The sequence below is a fragment of the Myotis daubentonii genome, chromosome 14 (genome assembly GCF_963259705.1).
Source record: "Myotis daubentonii chromosome 14, mMyoDau2.1, whole genome shotgun sequence".
NCBI classification, from domain to species: Eukaryota; Metazoa; Chordata; class Mammalia; order Chiroptera; family Vespertilionidae; genus Myotis; species Myotis daubentonii.
In genome coordinates, this window is record NC_081853.1 from 52,922,938 (window position 1) to 52,943,423 (window position 20,486).

Consider the following 20,486-nt stretch of genomic DNA (forward strand, 5'->3'; position numbering starts at 1 on the left):
CCCTGCTGAAACTCAGGCTCGGAGTCTTCGAGGAAACGATGCTTTTACTTTTATTACATGTAATCGGCCCTGAGAAATACTAGCTGGGGGTTGGCTGGATACGGAGCCCGTGAGAACTGGCTCTGTCTGTTCCATTAGTGCAGGCTGGCCGGCTGGCGGTGCAATAAGCAGGAACCGTTTCTGCCATTGTATGGCCCTATGTACTGATTTGCAGCTTTTAACCAGAACACGAGAAAAGCCCACACCGTCACTCTCCTCCACGCTGTGCAGTGTCGGCCGCCAAGCTGAAGGCGTTCCTCCCGGGGCCTGCGCCCCATGAGCTCACCCTTTCCCCTCCTTTCTGCCCACAGCGGTCCCCGTCCGAGTTCTCACCCATCGGAGAAGATGCCCTACAGACCTGTTTGCTGGAGGCTGCGTCGAGGCAGCCGGGAGGCCTGGGCCAGCAGCCCAGGGGGGAGCCGGCGTGGCCCAGCTGGAGGAGCCGGGACAGTCCGGACCAGGCAGGTGAGTGTTTTAAGCAGCATCTAGTTGGCCTGTGGGTTAACTGTGCTGCGTGGAGGCGTCTGGCTGCCGCGTGGCCGCTCAGCTCTTCTCCTGTCATCTGAGCATGTGCCCATTGTGGGCAGCCTGGGCAGTGTTCCCGTGAGACCCGTGGGACAGTGGGGGCTCCTGGACGTGTGTGTGCAACTCACATGGCTGCACAGCCCACGTCAGCTGCCTGTAGAGTGGATGGAGACGAGGACAGGGGGAGGATGTCTCATACAGGCCAGGAACGCTAATCCAACCCAGCAGACGTGTCAGCGTTCAGAGGGATTTGGGTCCCAGTGTCTGGTTATAAGAGTGTCCTTTCTGAAGCCCGACATATTTGTTAGGGTGACACTTGCTATGCCAAGTGAACCACACCTTTAGGTGGTTTAATGCCATCGTTTTAGTTCTCATCAGGCAGCCGTGCAGTGCCGTGTCCTGGCTGCAGGAGGCTTTCAGAGGCTCCTCGACCCTGTGGCTCTGCCATCTCCTAGGGCCTCCGAGTCTTCTGCTGGCCATTCTCGTCCGGCCAGCAGGTGGAGGAACAGAGAATGGAGAAGTCAGTGCACCCGCTGTCTAACCCCTCAGCAGGGAAATGACACATGCACCACCTTCACTCCCATCCCAGGGGCAAGAACTAGTCACATGGCCCCACCTTCAAGCAGGGGATCCTGGGAAATGTAGTCCTGGCTGCGAAAATGCATCCCAGGAATGGATGACACATGATTTTTTTTCCCCCCTGCCACACAGGAGGAGGGCATTGCTGTTCCCTCTTCCTGCTCCTTCTCCTGGAATGCCTCGCCTCTGTACAGGGCAATTGAACTTCCCTCTGCAGAAACTCCTCAACATCTGTTACACACAGTCCTTTATTAAGCTGTCAAGTCATGTGATCCCTCCCAACCTTAGGGGCCCAAACTGGCTGAGTCCCTTTCCCAGAGTCACACACACATCAGAAGGCTGCCAGATGCTTGGAATCCCCTGGGGAGCAGCCGAGGGCGGGGGAGCCCCTGTGCCCAGGCCAGGGAGGTCTCTTGGGCCCCATAACTGGGATAAAGGTGCTCACCCCACCCCACACAGGTCAGTTCCTTCCTCACCTAAACATGCATACCTGTGATGGAAGCTAGGAATGTTGTCCCCACAAGAGGGAGCCATAGAGAGTACTTCCACCCCATATTATCCCCCCAAATCTCGACCCCTTTCCTCAGCAACCATAACAATAAATTAGCAGCAAAATACCCACAGTGCTTTCAAGGATTGTGCTATCACTTCTACTCTGTCAGGGCAAAGACTTATCCAGCAGCCAGATAAGCCAATCCTGTTGTTATCACAGTGCAAAGAATAAAAAACATGAAGTATTTCTTAACAGTTATTCTAAAGACCTTCCAAAAGAAATCTTTCCATGTGAACCTTTTAGGACCTGTCAGTAGAAATTGCGGAGATTCTGTGAGCACATGAAGTTTTCCTTGTGTATGCGTATGGTTTTGGGTTTCCTTAGGTGCATTTTCCCTTTCTAGATCAGTTTTCTTCCCCATGCTGTTGCCCAACAGACCCACATTCATTCATTCATTCATTCATTCATTCATTCATATTTTTTTTCTTTCTCTCTCACCTGGATGGAAAATTATCACAGAGAAGGAACTCTTAGATTCCACAGGACCTCTGAGAACATCACATAACAGATCTTCACTAAAGAGTAATAACTAGCTTTTAAGAATTGCTTTACAAGGGACAGCGGCCACCTGCGGGCCCTATTTTGTTTATTTCTCCCACGGCGTTCCCAAGCACTGCCATTACCCTGCATGCCAGGTGAAAGCCTTTAGGGTCAGTGAGGGTGAGTGGCTTGTCCAGGACCCCACAGCTGGGAGCACCCTGGCCCTCACATGAACACACCGTGGCTCCAATCACAGCTTTTTCAAATTGACAGAGTCCCCCCCACCTAAAAAACAAACAAGCAGCAGTGACAAGAACAGCATTTCAGAATTCAAACGTACACACTGGTACACTTAAAGGATATGATAAACCTTCTAAAAGACACTCCACTCCACAGAACAGTTCCCCGCTGAATTACGAGCACTCTGCATACATTTGCAGAGGGCTTTGCTTTTCAAAACATGATTGCGTGCATAATATTCCGTAAAACAAGGCACCCGCGTGTAATTCATCAGTTCTGTGTACGCATAAAACTTAGTTCAACAACATCACACACACACACACACACACACATTTCACACTCGGTCCAAACATCCATGCATCCCTCAGGAGGAAGATGGAAAATGAAAAATTAACAATAAATAAAGCGCTTGTGTAGGAAACCGCTGGTTTTCCTGAGGAATGCTGGGTCTTTGACGTGCTGAAATGTTCGGGCCAACCCCAGAGGTCCTGACCGCTGTCTGATATGTACAGCAGGAAGCAGATCACTCCGGGGGGCATGGCCCAGCCTGAGCGGAGCAGAGATGCAGAACAGAGGAGGCCTGGAGGCGGAGGTCACCGTAGAAGGTTAATGTCCACTGGGCTGTTGTCAGCAGCTCTGTTTCTGCGTCAGGAGGAGGGTTGGTTCTGGAGCCTGTCGGTCCACAGCTGGGGTCAGCGCCGGGGGCACTGCGGGCTGAGTGAACCACAGCAACTCTGCCTCAGCCCTGACAGCACCCACAGCAGCTCGTGGGTCCCCCAAATACACACTCACTCAGAGACCTTGACCGAGCATCTCCTGTGCGCACAGCTGGGACGGGAAGATCAGGGGACGGTCCCTGCCCCCAGCTGCTCGCTGACTACCGTCTGCACAACCAGGAAAGGGTGAGAATTTGGACAGAGGAGGGGGTGGTGAGGAGCAGAGTCCCAGAGGATGCCCCCAGTGGACAAAGAGAATGTGGTCTTGGAGCCCAGATGCGATGTTGAGCAGTTCCCATGATGCAGCTCGACAACCAAGGTTTTCCTAGGGTTGAGTGTTCGTGGAGACGTCTGTGCGCTTGCTGAGAAAGAAGTTGGCCAACTTCTAGCTTCCCCAGGGGAACATGGCAACCTGGGATTGCCAAAGGCAGGGGAGGAGAGGAGGCGGCACTGGGCTGATTCCCACGCCACCTGCCAAGGCTGTTGTGAGTGAGGTCTGTACAGCTGCTGAGGGCAGGGTGTGCTAACCTGTGAGGTGGGCCAGGCAGGTGATGGAATCAGGTGATGGTGTCTTCTCCCATCCAGTGAGGAAAAGGAGGATCTAAGAGACAAAACCATGGCCAAAGTCAAAGAGCCAGGACCTGAGGCTGCCAGCAGCAGCCTTCCCCTCTCCCCGTTGCTGCCCAGGCCAGGCCAGCCGAGGACAGGAGTGGAGCGACTCTCAGAGACGGAGGGGACCATCCCCCTGGGTGGCATTAGATAGGAGTCAGATCTCTGAGTTTCTCTTCATCTGTGCAGCACTGGGGCCCTGGGAGGCCTCGAGGGACTTCCTGGGGACCTTTAAACTTGCCCCCAGTTAGGTGTGCCCCTCTGGACTTCCTAGAGCAGCTGCTCCCCAAGACCCCAGGAGCCAATCATGGGGCAGTGGCAGGTGGCAGCCTCACCTGCTCGAAGCTGATAACGGCCTCTCTGGTTTCTCTCTCTGCCCTCCCCCCACCTACAGACCGGGCCCCCGTTTTGCAGAGCCCCGATGGGAACTGGGTGGCGCTGAAGGATGGCGCTCTGCCCCCCGCCCGCCTGCTGGCCAAACCTAAGAGTGGCGCGTTCCAGGCCTTGGAGGCTGCCTCCAGCGTGGCCTCCGCCTACGAGGAGATGGGCTCCGACAGCGAGGAGGACTTTGACTGGAGTGAGGCCTTGAGCACGCTATGCCCACGGCCCCAGGATCTGCCCAGGAACCCCCAGCCTCAGCCCACGCAGGCCCAAGGCTTGGACCAGGTCCCCTCCGCCACCTCTGCTCCCTCCAGGCTTTCCCCCCACCTCGAGGCCACGTGCTCTGACTCAGAGACGTCCTCCACGGGCTCCTCCCGGGAAACAGGGCATCATCGGGCCAGACTGTCCTGGCTGCAGAGGAAGGCTCCTAGGACCCCTGTCGCCGAAAAGATGCACCTCCAGGGGGAGCTGGACGTGAACTTCAACCCGCAGGCAGCCAGCAGGGAGACCTCCGACAGCAGCGAGCCTGAGGAGGCCCCCCACGTGCCAGACCGGCGGACCCGGAGGTGGAGAAGGGCCCGCGTGGGCTCAGAGGATCCAAGCAAGGAGCTGTCTTCCCCCAACGCCCATTCCCAGGAGCCGAACACCCACCAGGTAATAAAATAGGTGCGTGCAAACGCGCGCGCGCACACTTTCCGGGAGGATGTGCACTCCTTCAAGCATGGTTGGCATAGAGCAGTGATGGCGAACCTATGACACGCGGGTCAGAGGTGACACGCGAACTCACTTTTTTGGTTGATTTTTCTTTGTTAAATGGCATTTAAATATATAAAATAAATATCAAAAATATAAGTCTTCGTTTTACTATGGTTGCAAATATCAAAAAATTTCTAGATGTGACACGGCACGAGTTGTTAGGGTTTTTCAAAACGCTGACACGCCGAGCTCAAAAGGTTCGCCATCACTGGCATAGAGAGTTGGGGGTTAAGACTTCAGACCCAGATTCTCATCATGATGTTTGCTGCTAAGTAGCTGAGCAACACAGACAGGTCACATCAACTCTCTGGCATTCCACGGCCCCCTCAGAGATGAGAGCTTAGGGTTCAAAGTAGCTTTGCAAGGTGTGGCCCCGGACCAGCAGCATCAGGGAACATGCTGGAAATGCAGATTCGCAGGCCCCACCCCAGTCCTGCTGGATCCAGCCATCTCTGTGGCAGTGAACTCTCCTGATAATCCTGTGCATGCAAGTGTGAGGGCCACTGGCACCAGGGGAAGGGCCTGGGGCCTAGAGTCAGCCTTCCTGGTTCAAGTCCAGCTATGTGACCTGGGCAAAGCATCTAGGTCTCAGCTTCCTCGTCTGTAAATGGAGATACTAGTGGAACCCACTTCAAAGAAGGGTTGAGGGAAGTGAATGTCACAGAATTTGGCGTCAGTCCTACCTGACCTGTGCCTATCGTGCCTAGAAAAGGCCCTTATTGGGCTAAGCTCTCATTTTCTCTCTAAAACAAGATCGTTAAAAGTGATCTCAGGATTGTTGTGACGATAGAGTAAATATAAAGTTCTGTGCAACTGGGAATCATTATCACCTAGCTCAGGTGCAGACTGCTTTCCCGAAACCGTGAGTAACTTCCCTCGGGGATATTCTTGAGGGTCGTCTGCACACTTGCAGGTATAAAGTTTTGTAGGTGCCTGAAGCTTTCTATTTATTCTGAAGTGGCTTGCAAGTTATCTTTTGGTATTCATCTTTGCAAGGCATCAATGAAGAGAAGGCAAGCGCTGGGAGAAAGGTGATGGCTTGGACCAGTGTTGTGTCCACCTCCCCTGGCAGTGTCCTCTCCTTCCACTAGGTGGCGATGGCGTTGCACTTACAGGGACTTCAAAATTCTGGCCTCCCAATCCTCCCTTCTCTTTAGTTTACTAGAGCAGTTCTCTTCTCAAAAGAAAAAAATATATATTATAGTTTACCTGTATGCTTTTAAATTATAAATTTCAAAACACAGATATCATCTCCCTTGACCACAACCCTAAATCCTTGTTATCTTCTCCCAAATGACTACAGTTGTATTTGTGCATTTATACGCATATAGTACATTTAAAAATATAGTTCTGTAAATGTATCTGTGTCTTAGCAAAACCAGCGTCTTTCTATCCATATTCTTCTTCCTCTTTCTCTTAACAATAAGTCATAGGGATGTCAGCACACACAGAACTGCTCATCGTACCTGCAAAAGATTGCATCGCGTGGTCCCCGAGAGTGTGGGAGTGGGAGCAATCCATCCGGGTGCAAGCAATGAGGGTGCCTTTCCTGTAGGGAGTTCTTAAACAAAACTAAATCTAACAGAAGTCAGTCTCTTTCTTATCGCTCTGAACCATGCACGGAAAAGTCTAAGCGATGCTAGTGATGGAAGACTTCCCCACGGGGGCAGGCTGCTGCCAGCATCCACCCAACCCCCTGGGCTTTCCACTCTCCGTGGGGGGGAGGGACCACCACCCACAGTTCCCAGAAAGATGGACATTAAAGACTTTCCAGAGGCTGAGGTTATAAACAACGCTGCGGAGAATATCGCTGTGCAAGTCTCTTTACACAAGTACAGGAAGTAGAATTGCTGACTTGAGGTACATGGATCTTTCATTCTAACGAGGACTGGCCAAATCAAGCTCCCAAAACCTCATAGCAGTTCACGCGGCCAAGCACCGTTTGAGTATGTTTCCCCTGTTGTCCACAGTACTTAGTGCCGCCAGCCTGTGAAACTGTCACCACCTTAAGTGAGGGAAGAAATGCATTTCTTTTCAGTTAACATTTTCATAGGTACGACTGAGGTTGCGCATTTTTCCCGATATTTGAAGCTATTTGCATTCTTTTCTTCTGTGAAAGACACATTTATCTCCTCCTGTTATTTTATTGGACCACTTGCCTTTTTCTTATTGATTTTTCCCAATGAGTTTTATTTTGTAATTATGTTGTATATTTTAGTTTTTTGATGGTTACACATTGAAAATATTCTCCCTTTGTCTATCACTTTTGCCTTAACTTCATTTTACATGCAAAAGTTTTTATTGCTAATAATTTGTCAATCGTTTTCTTAATAATAATATATCAGTTATTTCCTTTATTTTTTTATTTTGTACCTTATTTAATTAAGAAAGCTTTTTAAAAGACATTTTATTTATTTTTTTAATCCTCACCCAGGGGTATGTTTTCATTGACTTGAGGGAAAGAGAAACATCAATGTGAGAAAGAACCATGAATCGATTGCCTCCCATATGCCCCCTGACTGGGGACCAAACCCGCCATCTAGGTATGCGCCCTGGCTGAGAATCCAACCTGCAACCTTTTTAAAAACTATTATTATTTTTTTTAAATAGCAGATTGTCAAGGTTGTCTCTCTCTCTTTTTTAAATGTTTTTATTGATTTTCAGGGAGAGGGAGAGAGAGATAGAAACATCAATGATGAGAAAGAATCTTCCATCGGCTGCCTCCTGCACGCCTACTACAGAGGATAGAGCCCCAACCCCAGGATTGTGCTCCGACTGGGAATCGAACTGTGATCTCCTGGTTCATAGGTCAACTCTCAACCATTGAGCCACACCGACCGGGCCAACCCTTAACCGTTTGTTCTAACCAACTGAGCCACCCGGCCAGAACCGTCACACATCTTTTTAGCAAACAGGATGGTCCAGATTCTGGTTGCAGATGTGCGTGATGAAGCTCTTCCTGTCGAATGACTAACTAAATGAAAATATCATACTGTCTTGTCCTCAGGAATACATTGTGTGCTCATGGATTCTTGAGTTTAAGATAAGTCACCTAGGACGCTATCACCTGAAGACTCTTGGTCTGAGATTTGACTCATACAGTCAACTTCACCATCATTGTTAGAGTCTGGAGAGCTGTGCTCCTCTGACACTTCATCTTCTGAGTCACCCAGTAATTGTGAAGCATTGTTCTCTGTCCATTTCTTCTCTTTGTCATTATGAAACTTTGAATTCTCAACTGTATGCAGTGAGCGAAAAGCAGACTCAAAACAGTGATGATTTATTTCACTATTGAATCATTCTTCTAGGCAATTCTTTTCTTCCGTATTATTATCTCAGTCTCCTCGCATAATTGGGAATAACTGATGAGTAATCATGAAAAACATCCCCCAAGGTGATGAAACAGCAAAATATTTCAAAAGATGGGAAGAATTAGATCACGAAGATCCCATCATGTACCTTAGAGTTACAAAAGGGCCCAGTGAACCCACGTAGTAAATGCAAGATAGAATGTTTTATTTTATTTAAAATATAAGTAAATTTTCCATTTATTCTTTGGAAGCCATTCACAAAGTAATAAAAGTCATGAGATATCAAGCCTTATAAATAGATCGAACAACTAACTCAGTGAGGAAACTCAAACTAAAATTGGGTCTAGCAGACCCTGGTGGTATGCTGAGGTTGTCTTAACATTCCATATACATCTGTCCACGTCAAGGCCAAGAACAAGTGAGAGTCACAGCCTCCCTGTGCTCTGGAGTTCCCCAGGCCTGGCCAGGGACTTGCTCACAGGAGGAGCTTAGGAGATGTTCACCAAGTGGAGAGTAGGAGCTGTCAGTGTCGTCACTAAGCTAGAACCACAATTACCAAGGGAGTACCACACAGTATTCCTTACAGATGTGCAGGGACCTTGCGGCATCTCAAAACCTTTGCCTGGAATCCTGTTCTTCCCTCTCTGCCTTTGAGCTGGGTAGCTGCTATACTTTGATGCTCAACTCAGACATTGATTCCACAAGGAAGGCTTTTGCCTAATCCCCAGCGTCTCCCAGCAAGTGCCCCTTAGTGGCTATCAGAGCATCCCTCCCACCCCACCCCCTTCTCTGCACGCGCCATCATGGCGGCTGGTATGGAAGGTTTTACTGTGCCTCCTCTAGGGAGGGCTGGATTTGCTCAGCCTTGCCTTATCAGCACCAGCACGGTGCTGCCCAGGCTGGGCGCTCAGCAAGTATTTTGTGACTAAAAACTCCTGATGAATTCCAACGTGTCTCTGAGTGCAGATGCTCACCTGCCCGAACCCTTTAGCAAAGTGTTAAGATGCATGTGTTTGAGAAAATAAAAGGGAAAAGTAAAAGCCCATCTGTGTTTCTCCAGACCAGGTAAGAGAGCTGTCACTTTCCCGGACGATCCTCCCTGGGTGCCAGTGGGGACGAACCACGTGACTGTAGGAGAGGCGTCCTCAGCTCACGGTTCTGGTTTTCATTCAGGTGTTGGGTGACTTATCAGAGACCGACCTCGGCAATGAGACTCGGCACCCCCGGACCCGTGCCGACACCACGGAGGAGAAAGTGAGAAACAAGTTGTTCGAGTTGGCGATGAAAATGAGTGAGAAGGAGACGTCTTCGGGGGAGGATCAGGAGTCCGAGCCCAATCAGAAAGGAAGTCTGTCCTCGGAAGACAACAGCCAGAGCATCCAGGAAGAGCTGAGGAAGGTAAGGGCCCGCTTTCTGCAGCCAGGTCTGGGGAAAGGGTCTGTGTTTGCACAGAGGTGGGTGGGGTCCCCAAGGAGCTCCCTCTAAAATGGCCCTCCCCGTGCGCTTGGGAGAACCCTGGGGAGCCCTTCGTGCTGAGCTCTGAGTGGCGCAGGCAGGACCGGCGTTGTGTTGTACAGAAGGCTACCAAGACCTCTCGGCTTTCACGAACTCTCCTTCGTCGACACAGCCCTTTGGGCTCACGTCTGTAGTTTCGTGCTGTGGTCTCTCTCATTGGTGAGGAGCAGGGCTGTCCCACCTCGCCCTGGGGGTTCTGCCTGCGGGTTGGGATCATGTACCCATCCCTCCTTCGGTCAGTGATGAAGCTCCATGCGTGGTCTTTGTGGAAGTGGCCTGCTGGACCGTTTATCCCTGCACTTTTCAGATCTGTGTGTGTTTGCCTTAGCCTCAGAACCCATATGTGAAATTCCGGAGTTTTAAACAGGTTAAAAACCCTGCTACTCCGAGGGCTCCCAGAGCCCCAAACACCTCCTCCCACCCCCACCTGCCAGCCAGAGGTCCAAGCAACATTGTGTGACAACCACAGGAGGTAGACCCAACCCTCGGAGAAAGGGATCCCAGACTCCCGCCTCCGTCAGTGCTCTGCCCCCTCCTCCTCCGTGTGCCTGGGCTCCCTCGGCAGCTTCTCCATGTACTTTCAGGCTGAACTCGACCACGTCAGCGTCGGGAAAACCCCTGATACCCCCAGGGGAGAGGAAGAGGCTGACCCTTGACTGTGTCCTCTGTTTACTTCCTTTAGTAAAAACCCTACGAAGTAGATCCCCCACCCACATCTAGCAGGTTTCAGAGCTGGGGCTGCACCATGCACCTGCTTGGCCTCAAATCACCGGCTCCTTCCTTCACAACGAGCTGCCTCATCTGTAACTCAAGAGAAGCTCTTGTCTGGAAACTTCTAGATTGCCTTGCATGTATGATCAGTCTCTTCCTGTTCTGAGAATATGCCATCTACACCAGCAAGTTACTGTCACCCACGTGCATGGGGGAACTAGCCCCCTTCGCCTGCTCAGCAGTCAAGTTGAGGTACCAGGGAGAAGCCAGGCCAAGCTTCTGTAGAGAGAGCTTTATCCAGACGTCACTGTTCCTCCTGCCTCCACCCCGGCCTGCTCTCTGAGAGCCAGGCAGAGGGATGTGCCCCTTCCCGCAGACACAGGGACACCAGTGGCAGTTCAGGGTTCTTGGTGAAAACCCGCCTGGGAATTAGGGCTTCAGGTTCCTGTCCAGCAGCAGCAGAGCCGGTTCATAAACGCGTTTTCTCTTGACTGGACTCCGCCCTTGGCTGTGAGCAGACGTGGCCCTGGGGTCAGCTCCCTCCGGCTGGCTGTGTGGGAGCCCAGTGATGATTCAAGGACGGTCACTGATGTCTGCATTTTAAGTCGCTGAAGAATGGGCTTCTGGGGCGTGGGGCCCGTCCAGAGCCTCCTAGAACTGGGTTCCCAAGGGATCATGCTCTTTCTTGAAGCCAGCTTGGCTCCACTGAGCCCCAGGAGTCAGCCTTCCAAACCAGCCGGTCCTCAGCCCGGAAGTTAGCTCTTGCTTCTCCTCTGCTGCCGGGCAGGGGGCCCTGCCAGTGGCTCTGTAACCGAGTCCTGGCTGCATTGGTTCTTAGAACCATTTGCCTCTAGGTACGCAGGTGCCGTGTTCCTGAAAGAGGGGCGCAGAGGTGGGCCAAGTACTCCCAGCCTGAGCGTGGAGACCACATTCAGGGGCTGAATCTCCCACAAACCCCCCAATCTTCCTAGGCTTGGAACAGCGATCCCCAGGGGCCCTTCTGGCTTCAAAATCCCATGTAGTGGGTTAAGTAGGTTTCTGTTTTCTGACGTAAGTATCATTTGTGACACTGTTTATGGCAAATGATGTCCTGTGTGTCAAATCTTTAGAACATGAATGTTTGTTGAGGGTTCACATTACTAAATTTTTACATTATCGTCAACTTTTCACATCCAGTGTCCTGAAAACATTTCTATTTAAGGGGTCTTTGTTTGCCAGTTCTTATCACAGCTGGCCGAGCCATTGTGCTTTATTTTCACAAGGGAGTCGCAGACTAGCTAACATCTCCCATGTTTATAGTTGCAGGGAGTAATTCTCACCAAGGCACTGAGACTTCTCTAAACTAACCAGTGTCACTGTGCACCTTCTCATGGCTGCTCCCCACTTACTAACATCAAGTCACATAGAAACACAGTGCTGCTCAGTGGTCAGGGAGACAGGCTCATTGATGCCGAGAAAACGCGGCGCCTTGGGCTTCTGGAGCCTCATGTGCTGTGACCAGCTTTTGTCGACATCACAGTGCTGACATAAAACCAAGTGTTGTCCGCGTGGAGCTCACCCTTGTAAAATAACTCGCCATCCACAGGCGGACTGGCTGTCCTTCCTCTCGGGTAGCTTTTCATTTCAGAGGAGCGTCTTGATCTTTAGTTGGTGCTGAAGTGAATATGGTGTTAGATACTAACTTGTAGCCTACAGACTCGGCTGGCCTCCGCAGGCCGTGTGCCTGTGGAGGAAGTCACGTCTCTTTTCTAACTCTCTATTTAACTGTTGCCCTAGGCCTAGGGCCATGGTCGGCAAACTGCAGCTCGCGAGCCACATGCGGCTCTTTGGCCCCTTGAGTGTGGCTCTTCACAAAATACCACGTGCGGGCGTGCACGTACGGTGCGAGTGAAACTTCGTGGCCCATGCGCAGAAGTCGGTATTTTGTGGAAGAGCCACACTCAAGGGGCCAAAGAGCCGCATGTGGCTCGCGAGCCGCAGTTTGCCAACCACTGTCCTAGGGAAACAGAGGCATTAGCTATCCACTTAGATACCCTAACTGGTTTGGTTTAGTGGATAGAGCTTTGGCCTGCGGACTGAGGGGTCCCAGGTTCAATTCCTGTCAAGGGTACATGCCCTGTTTGCAGGCTCTATCAATGATTCTCCTTCATCACTGATGTTTCTCTCTCTCTCTCCCTCTCCCTTCCTCTCTGAAATCAATAAAAATAGATTTAAATTCTTTAAAAGAGCTGCAGCTCTTGTCCACGGGTGAACAGGTGGGGAGGCTTCCTCTGCCCACGTTGTCTGTCACTGGTTCGCCCTCCCCAACCCGTCCTCGTGCGGAGACGGTGGGGAGGGCCTGCCTCGGGGGGGGAAGACAGCTCCGGGGTCTCCCCTGGGTAACGGGACTTCGGCAGAACACCTCCCTCTCTGGGCAAAGGTGAACTGAGCACGAGAGACAGACTGGCCAGAACGCCAATGCAGAGAGCCCTTAAAGCCTCTGTAACTTGCAGGTGTCGCCTGAAGGGTCAGGCAGAAACCTAGGTTACCTCAGCCACAGCGGTAGAGTGGGACATTGGACAGATGTGGTTTGAAGAGGGAAAGGCAGAGTAGCCCTAGAAGTAGAAAGGTCTCAAAAACAAAGCTCTGGCCCCACTAAAGCCCAAAAGTAAGACGCCCTGGGGAGATGGGATCATGGGAGGTAAGCGGGGAGAGAAGGCAAAAGGGTACCGTCTGTCTGAAGCTCCGCAGAATAAACAGGACTGTGTTCTTGGAAAACATTCTGAATAGAGAGAATATAAAAACAAGAGGAGAGGAAGGAAGGAAGGAAAGGGAGGGAGGGAGGGAGGGAGGAAGGAGACTTACCTACAAACACAAATACCAAAATTTTAAATACAATACTAGCAAACTAAATCTTGCAATATTAAGAGAATCACAAGCCACCGCTAATATATTTATTCTGAAAATGCAAAAATGAAGTTAATGGCAGGAAACCTCATTGTTATAAGAAATCATTTCGTAAGTGCTGTTTTTTAAAAGCACATCATAATCTCAGCTGGCACCAAAATGGTCCTTGGAAACATTTAATACATATTCCATTAAAAAACTGTCAATGAAACAGGTAATTATGATTAAAAATATCCATCTCAAAGCAATACAGTGAAACCCTAGAGTTTTTCCTGAATGAGAACTCGTTGTAAATATCAAGAACATCTTGAACATCGTAATATTTTACTATTGATCAAATAAATACATGACAAAGTTATGAATGTAAACACTTTTACATAAATGTGTATTTTGTCCATCAAAATAGTATATACATATATTTGAAAAATAGTAAGTATATGTGGCTTTAAGATTTTTTAAAATTATAGATGAATGATTTGATATTTGTAGTAACTTCTTTAACTAGTGATTGTTTCCAAGACGTAAATAAGCAAAACTGGCTCTGAGTATCATAAAATCTGAACAGACCATGGAAGAAATTGGGAAAGTAGTCAAAGAATTATTCCTCAGAAAGAAGCTAGACCCAAAAGTCTTGCCAATAAAACTCATCGAATGTTCATAGTACTAGTCACTTCCATACTATTTAAACTGTTCTTTAGCATTAAAAAATTAAAAGTATCCAAGTTCATTTTATTTATTTAAAATCTTGGTCTGAATCTGACCCAAAAGTCAGATACCACCAAAAATTTACATACTAACTCACTGGTTAATAAAGATTCAAAAACCTCAATATGCTAGCAAATGGTTTTCAACTACATAATAAAATAATAATTTACAATGGCCATGTAGGATTTAGTCTAGGAATATCAATAATATCAATTTTATGAAACATTAATATTTCCCATTATATTTATAAGAAAAAGGGGGAAAACATGATTATGTTGTTAATTCCTTGATTGCTGTTGGACATAAAGTAGAAAATTCACAAATGTTGAATGAAGAATGAATTCTAAGCAATAGCTGATAAAGTTAAGCAACCATTTCTGATAAAATAGGAAGATAAAAACTCAACAGCAGTGGCTTTTAACTTTTTGCGGGTTGCAGATCTCTTTAGGTATTTCATAAAAGCTAGGACTCCTCTCTCCATAAACATGTAAAGAATGACAGTGACTCATATATACTCCCAGGAGGAGTCTCGCCCACTCATGCACCAGATAGGAGGCATACAGACCTTGGTCATGGCTGTGGACCTTGGAGTGGCCTGTGAAATAACTCTAGTTCAGTGATGGCGAACCTTTTGAGCTCGGTGTGTCAGCGTTTTGAAAAACCCTAACTTAACTCTGGTGCCGTGTCACATATAGAAATTTTTTGATATTTGCAACCATAGTAAAACAAAGATTTATATTTTTGATATTTATTTTATATATTTAAATGCCATTTAACAAAGAAAAATCAACCAAAAAAATGAGTTCGTGTGTCACCTCTGACACGCAGATCATAGGTTAGCCATCACTCCTCTAGTTCCTCTTGGCCATGGCCCTGTAACCCCTGGAGAACATGAAATTAAACAATTACCAATGGACAAGAGAGCTTTTGTGGGAGTCCAGGAGTCCAGTGGAGAAGTTTGAGAATAGCATTGATGATGGAAAATCAGCATTTCACAAAGACAACAAGAGAGGAAGAAAAGAACAAGAGAACAACAAAACATCCAGAAAACAATAAGATGGCTTTATAAAGTCCTTACCTATCAATAATCACTCTAAATGTAAATGTGCCGGGAGCCGGTCCATCCTTGCTGTTTCAAGGGACCTGGCATATATGGCATACGGTTCTTAATATGTTTGCTCACCTTCTTGGCACTGTGTTTTAACCAAGGTCACCTCTCCGAGAAAGGTTGAATCCCCAGGTAGGGATTTTCCCCTGAAGTTAGGGAGGGAATAAAACCCCTCAACTAAGTGCCAGGTGGGTAATTAATCATTTTAACTACGAACAATCATGCTTAAGCTACATAATCTTTACTCCCTGGAATGGAGATAAGAAACGCCCTAACCTTTGGAATAGAGATTGATAGGATTAGAATCAACTGGTATAAATACAGATGCAACAAGACAGTAAGAGACAGAACTTAGAACACAGAACCTAGACCAGAGCCTACACAGAACTTAGAATGCAGAATTAAGAAGACAGAACTTACACAGAACATTCTCTAGAGACAGAAGAACTTCACTGGAGAGAACATGGCAAAAGATCCTGGACTGAACCTAACTACAGAAATTGGCAAGAGAACCTGACTAGAACCTGGTGACCGAACCTGGCTAGAGATCTCAGACAGAACCTGGCTGGAGAACCTAGCAAGGGAACATGGCCACAGAACCTGGCTGGAGAACCTAGCAAGGGAACATGGCCACAGAACCTGGCTGGAGATCTGAAGCAGAACCTCTCTGGAGATCCAGACCAGAACTTGGCTAGAGATCCTGGCTAGGCTGCTGATCAACTGAACGCTGTCTCCATGTGATTCCTTCTTCCCTGACTCCGTCCACACCTTTGGGGACCCCTGGACCTGCTGGGGCAGGACCCCGGCATAAATGGATTAAATTCTCCAATCAAAAGATACTGAGTAGTTGAATGGATGTTGAAAAAAAAGAAGAAGACCCAACTATATGCCTACAAGAGATTCATTTCAGCTTTAAGGACACACACAGGCTCAAAGTGAAGGGATGGGAAAAGATATTCCATGCAAGTGAAAATCAAAAGAGAACATGGGTAGCTATACTTAACATCAGACAAAATAGATTTTAGCTCAAAAGCTTACTAGGAAGGTGATTATATAATGATAAGGGGAGTCAATTCATCAATCATAACAATCATAAATATATATACTAGTATACCCAACATCAGAGCACCTAAAGATACTAAGCAAACACTAAAAGATCTAAAGGGAGAAATAGACAACAATACAATAATAGTAGATGACTTCAGTACTTTCAGTAGATCATCCAGACAGGAAAGCACTAAGGAAATGTTGGACTTAAAGTATATATCAAATGAACCAAACAGGCACACACAGAACATTCCATGCAACAGCAGCGGAGTATACTTCCTTCTCCAGCACACACCAAACGTTCTTCAAGAGAGGTCGTATGTTAGGTTACAAAACAGTTCTTACCAAATTTAAGAAGATTGATGTCATACCAAATATCTTTTCCACACATTACGGTATGAAAGGAGAAATTTATAACAGGAGGAAAACTGGGATAGTCACAAATATGTGAGAGTTAAACAGCACACTCCTGAGCAGCCAATGGGTCAAAGAAGAAATCATTGGTAGCTTGGTGACTCAAAGCCATCAAAGTCTGCATACCCTTTGGTCCAGCAATCGTACTTTCATTCATTTATCCTAAAGGAGAACCATGGATAAGCAGCCCAGGTATCACAGTGCGGTTCATCAAGCACTGTATTTGTATTGTAGGAAAAGATTGGCACACTCTGATTGTCCAGCAATAAGGGATCTTGCAGAAAAGGAGGGGATGAGGTCCAGAAAACATTGGAATAGCAAAGACAGATTGGTCCAGATACCAGCAAGTGGGTAGATTTGATGTCAAGAAGTTGAAGAGGTCTTCTTTTATAGTCTGTGTGGGTTTTTTCCCCCCTCCTCTCTCTAGCTCTCTGACTAGAAGACAGGTTTTTCTTCTGAAAGTGAGGGGATAAGGGCATTGGAGTTTCAGGATTGTGGAGAGGGTTTGAAATAGCTATCGCATAGAATGGAAGAGAAAAGAATGAATAGAAAGGATCCGCAGGCAGCAATAGAGACCTGGGTAAAGTCAGAGATCATGAACATTTACCTGAGACATAGAGTTTGTAAGAGAATTCAGCAATCTTGCAAATAAATGCAAAATTAAAATCCATTCTATTCTAAGAGAAGGTCGGTTAGTAGCCGCTCTGCTCATAGATCCACATCACTCAGCATAATTACACAATACAGCTCAAATGGTTCTGGGATTCACGCTAGAACTCCCTATGTCAGGAGTTTTTAGTTTAGCCATTAATTTGCCATTAACTAAATTTGCAGATGAATCTCAAACCTGATGGGGGGAGGTGGAGGGATAAAGTGGAAATTAATACCCATAACAGAAGCAAAGAATGTGAAATGAAGACTTAGCAAGAAAACTACAGATCTCCAAGAAATCTAGCAGTTTGCTAGTGGGAAAGATAGTGTCAAGATGAATTCTTCCAGAGTTAAGGTAGAAGTTTAATGTAATTCAAATAAAAATCCAAACCGGCTACTTATTAACTTTCATAAATGATTTTTAAATATATATTTTATTCATTTTTTACAGAGAGGAAGGGAGGAGAGGGATAGAGAATTAGAAACAGTGATTCAGCTGCTTCCTACACACTCCCTACTGGGGATGTACCCACAACCAAGGCACATGCCCTTGACCGGAATCGAACCTGGGACCCTTCAGTCTGCAGGCCGATGCTCTATCCACTGAGCCAAACCGGTCAGGGCCATAAAGGATTTTAAAAATCATCTGATAAAATAAAATCAAGAATAATTTCAAAATGTTTAGAAAAAAATGAGAGGAATGAAGAGGGCCTATCTGTTAAGATATTACATTATGTCTTACAGGCACAGTAATTAAATTTGTGAATATTGATACAAGATGCAATGAAATAGTCCAGAGTATATCCTAGACCAGTGATCAGCAAACTCATTAGTCAACAGAGCCAAATATCAACAGTACAACGATTGAAATTTCTTTTGAGAGCCAAATTTTTTAAACTTAAACTATATAGGTAGGTACATTGTTATTAACTTAATTAGGGTCCTCCTAAGGCTTAAGAAGAGCCCACTCAAGGGGCCAAAGAGCCGCATGTGGCTCACGAGCCACAGTTTCCCGACCACGGTCCTAGACTATATTAAAATTAAACTATTCATTTTATGATTTGCACCCACCTCTCCCCTCTGATTGTGAAAACATCACTTCTTAGTAGATGGTGTTGGGACAAAGGCTCAATTCTTCCTTTGGGGAGGAGAGAATGGAATTTGAATCCCCGTTCATTCACTATTTAGTCAACAAATAATTTTGTTGAAGGAAGAGCTGCACTATAGCAAGAATAAGGGAGGAACATTCCCTGCTCTCATGGAGTTTACCTCCTGTTGGAGGAAACAGCAGAGGAATATGGACATACATCCGGGGAAGATGTCAGATGATGACAAGGGCTAAGAAGAAGACGAAGCAGAGGCCATGATGGCGGTGAGTTGGAAGGAGGCTGAGTCCTGGATGGTGTGACCAAGTGTCTGAGACCAAGACCTGGAGGACAAGGAGGAACAGACCTAAAGGACAGGCTTATCGGGCAGAGGAACACATGCAAGGCCTTGAGGCGAAAATGACCTTGACAGCTTCAAGGAGCAGGTTAAAGACCAGGGTGGCTGGAGCGAGGGGGCCAAGAGGAGAGTGATGGGGACGTGAGAGAGGGCAGGGGCCAGAGCAGGCAGGGCCACGCAAAGAATTTCGCTCTCTTCTGGTGAGAGGGGAAGCACCTGGGAAGGTTTCAGCGGAGGAGTGACAAGGGGGACCTTACACGTATCAAGTCACCCTGGCTGCCATGTGCCACCTCCTTTCCCGGTGGTCATGGAAGGTGGTTTCATGTCTTGTCGGGCTTCTTCAGAGCTGAGTGCGTGCCCCGGGGGCACCCTGGTTACCACCAGCAGTGGGAAAGCGTTTCCAGTCGGTGTCAGGAACCATTTTTTTTCTGAGGAACAGCCAACATACAAAAGCAAAATACATCGATGCCCACAATCACCTCCTCAGCCAGGACAGGAAGCCCACCTGCTCTACACCTGCCAGGCAAGGTCTGGTCGAAGGCCATGGCCCCTGAGTGTCCTCCTCTCTGGCCCACACCAGGTCCTGCAGTGGCCTTGCTCAGGTGGCCCACATCCACAACAGGGAGTCCACCCCGGAAGGGCAGGGCCATGCACAGACCAGTGGGTTTCCTTCTAGAGCTAGACTGCAGATGGCACGTTTTAGAAAACACATATCTAGGATTACCGTTTTAAAATGTTTTATTTCTTTCATAAGTGGCTTGACCATCAAAATGAGGATGAATTAAGGAGCCACCCGAGGGGCCTGCTGTCTGACCTCCCTTGCGCTTTGTTTCGGTTTATTACACCTGCTAACTTAGTAGGTCCATGCTCCACTTGCATCCCCTCTCGGTCAAGTCCCTCTTCGGGACAGGAGTCTGGTGCTGGAGAGCGGGCTGTAGAGGCGTCTCCGGAGCGCCATCTGTTTCATGACAATTGCAACATATTTGCATTGAATTTTTCTAGCAGATTTCTGTCAGCTATTTAGGAGGACATACGGGGTTTCTTCTCTCACCCTTGAAAAAGGGAAAAAAATACATGAGATCAGGGCATTTGGACACATGTCCTTGCCTGCTCTGGATGCCTGGTAGCAGCCTTTCCTAAAGCCGGGACAGCACCTGTGGGCCGGGGCAGAAAGTGATGGTGTCACACTCTGTTTGTCCTTGGCGGACCAGGCCCGGGGGCGCTCCGAAGGGCTCGGCGCAGGAGCCTGTCATGGGCAGACCTCCGGCTCCGTGGTGTGGTTGGTCATTGCCAGACCATCGAGCTCATTATGAGCCACGCCCCGTGGTGGAGGCTGCAGAACCACCCCAGGGCCCTTCTCTTGCTGACCTGCTGTTCTCTGGTCTGATTACTCAGTTCAGTTCTATTCCATCATCACCTTCTACAGTCCATCGGGCCCCGGGAATTAGGCACGTGGAGGGGGGGATGTGACAGGTGGGGAGGAGTGTGGACTTCAGAGACCAACGTCTCTGGGCTCAAACCCCAGCACGCTATCTTCCTCACTGAGCCAGGGTCTCTTCACCTCTGAAGAGGGGATGAAAGCATCCACCACGTGAGGCTGTTGTGAGGGTTAAATGAAACGATGACCAGCCTGTCACACTGGGCACAGGAGGGAGCCGCATTAACTCCAAGCTGGCTTCCTTCTCTCCTCTCGCCTTCCCCTGCAAGGGTCTCAGGAGCAGCATTCTGCAGGATAAATGGGGGAGTTACCGTAGGAAGTACCAAAGGCATTAAAATTCCAGGTTTTCTTGAAATATTTTACTGGTCAAGAAGCAAAA

The 20,486-nt window shown here is 48.1% G+C and overlaps 1 protein-coding gene across 4 annotated transcripts in view; it reads left to right on the forward strand.

Moving 5' to 3' along the window:
• MYRIP (myosin VIIA and Rab interacting protein) overlaps positions 1-20,486 on the forward strand; it is a 163,296-nt gene that overhangs the window by 124,466 nt on the left and 18,344 nt on the right. For 3 of the 4 annotated variants that reach the window (XM_059664462.1, XM_059664461.1, XM_059664463.1), the window contains 4 exons: positions 351-504; positions 2,929-3,021; positions 4,136-4,776; positions 9,363-9,587. In XM_059664462.1, coding sequence (XP_059520445.1) covers positions 351-504; positions 2,929-3,021; positions 4,136-4,776; positions 9,363-9,587 — 1,113 coding nt within the window. The remainder of the gene's footprint in view (positions 1-350; positions 505-2,928; positions 3,022-4,135; positions 4,777-9,362; positions 9,588-20,486) is intronic. The other variant, XM_059664465.1, reaches the window with a different exon arrangement.